Raw genomic sequence first — 3,760 nt, 5'->3', positions numbered from 1 at the left:
TATATATACATAACATAAATTAATTTTTAATATTAAATTAATAATTATTGTTTTAACATAACTGTAGCAATTTTAAAGAAATAATAATAATTTTTTTAATCATTACTATTTTATTAAAAAATATTTTGTACTTTTATGGTTAAAATAATTTTTATGTAACAGGATATTATAGTCTAATCTTGGAAGATGTCAGCGGAACTACGAATTTTACAGGACATGTAATAAACGATACATGGATTGTAGAACATTTTTATTTTGTTCCGTCAATTGGAAAGTTTAAATTGTATTATGATAATGTAGACAAAAAAAAAGCAATCAGTAAGTATAACATTAAACTATTCAGACGTAACTCCGCTTATTATTGTATTGTCCAATGGGAATTAAATTACCTGAACAAAGATTCATATCTGATTTCCTATTTAACGATAAGTATATTTTTTATATTACATACAAAATTCTCTTGCTCTTTGATAAAAGTTTATCTAGAATAATTTATTAAATATTAATAATCCATAATTTGTACATATATAGTTCGCCCATCAAGTAATGAGATTAATATTTTTCTTATATTTATAGCAATATTATAGCCTATTATCACTGACCATGTTTACCCTTTTTCAATTCCAACTCCAATTAATATAATTATGCATTCTTCAAATTATAATAACGAAATAATCACTGATTTAAAATAAGATAAAAGTTAAAAGTACATATTTTACCAATATAAATCATATTTTGTAAATCATTTTTCATCGCAATATTTTTATTGTTGCTATTTTTGCAAACATAAAATCTTACAACAAAATTAATTACAATTATATTTACATATATTGTAATTATATTTATCTTTCTAATTGATTTTTTTCTGAAAATCATTATCATTGTCATTTTATATGTCAATTTTTATTTTCAGCTGATGTTCAGCTGTCGTAAATTTAGTAAATACGAATTGACTAAGGCTTTATCCAGTGATAAGGTCATCTTTGTTCGATAGAATAGAATTGCTTTTGATTGACTTTGCAAATAAGTTCTTCTCGAAAGTATCCTTCTCAAAAATATTTCCATAAAAATTTATATATTATATAAGTCAGAGCACAAATATCTTATAAATAAAGAATGTTCAGAATTTTAAACGCAAACATATATACTCTCTAAATCTGAATCAGTGAATAATCACTGATATCAGTGTCACTAGTAATCAGTGAATTAAATATGAGATCCCTAATCTAGCTAATCTTTATTATATGATCTAATTAATCTTGTTTTAGTGCTTAAATTCAATGAACGATATTGAAAAATTGAAATTAACGTGCAAATTAGTATTTTAGTTATAATGCTCAAACATTCTTTCTTTTTTGAATTTCACTAATTATCAGTGCTAAATAGATAATTAGTGGTTATCCATTGATTCAGATTTAGAGAATAAGTTACTTCTCTACAATTCTGTATTAATCTTTGTTTTTAAATTATTATTTGAAAGCAAAATAAATATATATGTTAAAATATAAATTGATGTAATTATCATTTGTCTTTAACTCTTATCAATAAGAAAATATTACACATGTAGTAAAAAAATTATGAAAATAATAATCATTTTTTCCACTTCATACATTTATATAATGATGAGTTTGTTCTATTAAGAGTTAAATTCACAATAAAATAATAAGTATATTTCTTTTAAATGTGAAACTTAATTAAATTTTAACACAAAAATTATATTAAACTCAAAATTTAATTCTATTTATATATTAATTACTTCTCAGCTTTTGAAATTTACGATTTTTCTGCATAAAAATAATAATTTATACAGAATTCTAAGTAAATTATATAAATTTACTTCATCTTTAATATTAACAACACGAATTAATTATTAAACAATTGTTTTTCTCTTTATGCACCAGATGTGTAAACACATTAACGACAGCATATAAAGCAAAGAACATTTGCATAAAAGAAGATTAAGATTTTGATACAACTAATTAGTGTTAGCTGATCTTATGATTTATATATGATACTAAACTCTTAATGTAAAACTCTTAATGTAAATTAAAATTATATATACATTAAAACTTCATAATAGAGTGCATCTGAACGAAGTTATGCATCTTTTACTTCTAAACTATGTAATTCAAGACCGTATTGGAAGCCACGATTCCACTGCTACTCACACTACTCAAATGTATACCCACACTGCTAACAAAGCGCTAAAATACGCATATAATCGCTTTTTTAACACTTTGCAAACGCTGCTGTGCTACTGAGTAAAAGGGATTTATATAACACTTCAAGATTTTCAAGATCCATTATTACAAGATTTCAGTGTAACTCAGTTCGCAGAATCAATTGCATTATTCGCAGATATATTATACATAGAAAATGTTTTTCTATGTGTTTAGTCTATTTAACATTGATTGGATTATCCTCGGCGGGAGATCTTCGTAAGTTTTTTTAAAAAGAATTCTTCAGTACACATGTATCTTTTAAAAAAAATATTACGGAATTACTATACGTTAACTTGAATATATTAATTGTTTTAATCACATAAATTTTCATTATACAAAATCACTATTATGGTAACATAATAATTTCAAATATGAAATTATGATATAGGGAAATCCAGGCAAAACGGATGTGTTAAGATTCTTTGGAAAGGAAAATGACGAGTTAAAATGACATAGTTAAGATTAGAAACCTTTTTTATTCTCATAATTTTTTTTTAGGAATCAACTTTGAAATAAAATAAAATTATAAAATTTGAACATTTAAATGTTTTTTTAATCAAAACGTAAATAAAAAGAAATCATCCGCTTTGTCCGACTCCCCTGGACAAGCATCAGTTCCTCGAGCAATAAGAATGGAATAAAAAGAATTAAAATTAATCTTAGCAAGCGTCACAAAGTTAGTAGCTGCCAAATCTTTTATATATAGTGCAACCTTCATGAGCTCATTTGGTGTACTGAATCTAGTCTTCGGACAATGAGTCGGTATTCTTCAGAATACGTATCATACTGCATTGTAGAAAAAAAGATGAGATATAAACAGCCTTTCGTTCACTTGAAAGATCGTCTGTCCCTTTGTGTTTCTGGTATTTTCAGTGCAACCACACACTGGGCCATTCGCTTTGCTCCTATCCACTTCGCCCAAAGAACCTACTTGGCAAATTTGGAAAAATTAGACTAAGTTTAAGCAACAAGTGCAAAATTTTAACTTCACACATTTAAAGTCAGAGAATTTTTATAAAAAATCATTCACACTAGTTAAGAAACAGTTATTACTATAATTAAACTACGTAACAAAAATTGCAAGAAAATACACAATTTTTTTTATTATTCTATCAAACATAAACGAATCATATGTTGTTTTGTACTTTCATGGCGTCGCCGATCGATTTTATTCTTTCAACAGTTAGAGACTCATGACACTATCTCTGATAGAAAATAAAAAATATTCGCCTTGACCAGAGCGTTCGCTTTGCCTGAACTTCTCTTATCTTTAACTTCTCTTTAACTTCTCCTATATCTACGAATATACAGGGTGTTTCATAAATATATGTCAATACTTTAGAAGGTAAATCTATACATTAAAATAAATAAAAAACATCATATATGAAAATATGTTCTACATATCTTAGTTTTTGAGTTACAAATGATTAAAGAAAATGTTCGAAATGCTCATCTTGTGTATCAACACACATTTTATTGTACATTTTAGTCTTGACGTTATCTGCTTATAAATAATATCCATCAATAAATCGAACAGA

At 25.5% G+C, this 3,760-nt stretch overlaps 1 protein-coding gene across 1 annotated transcript in view; it reads left to right on the top strand.

Annotated features, from left to right (window-relative positions):
- The window catches only part of LOC108692585, a 5,084-nt gene extending 3,575 nt beyond the window's left edge, over positions 1-1,509 (top strand). Inside the window, exons 4-5 of the mRNA XM_018200900.1 lie at positions 163-318; positions 925-1,509. Coding sequence (XP_018056389.1) covers positions 163-318; positions 925-953 — 185 coding nt within the window. The 3' untranslated portion in view covers positions 954-1,509. The remainder of the gene's footprint in view (positions 1-162; positions 319-924) is intronic.
- The last annotated feature ends 2,251 nt before the right edge of the window (positions 1,510-3,760 follow it).

This window comes from Atta colombica, unplaced genomic scaffold, assembly GCF_001594045.1.
Source record: "Atta colombica isolate Treedump-2 unplaced genomic scaffold, Acol1.0 scaffold107, whole genome shotgun sequence".
NCBI lineage: Eukaryota > Metazoa > Arthropoda > Insecta > Hymenoptera > Formicidae > Atta > Atta colombica.
This window is presented reverse-complemented; position numbering and strand designations above follow the sequence as displayed.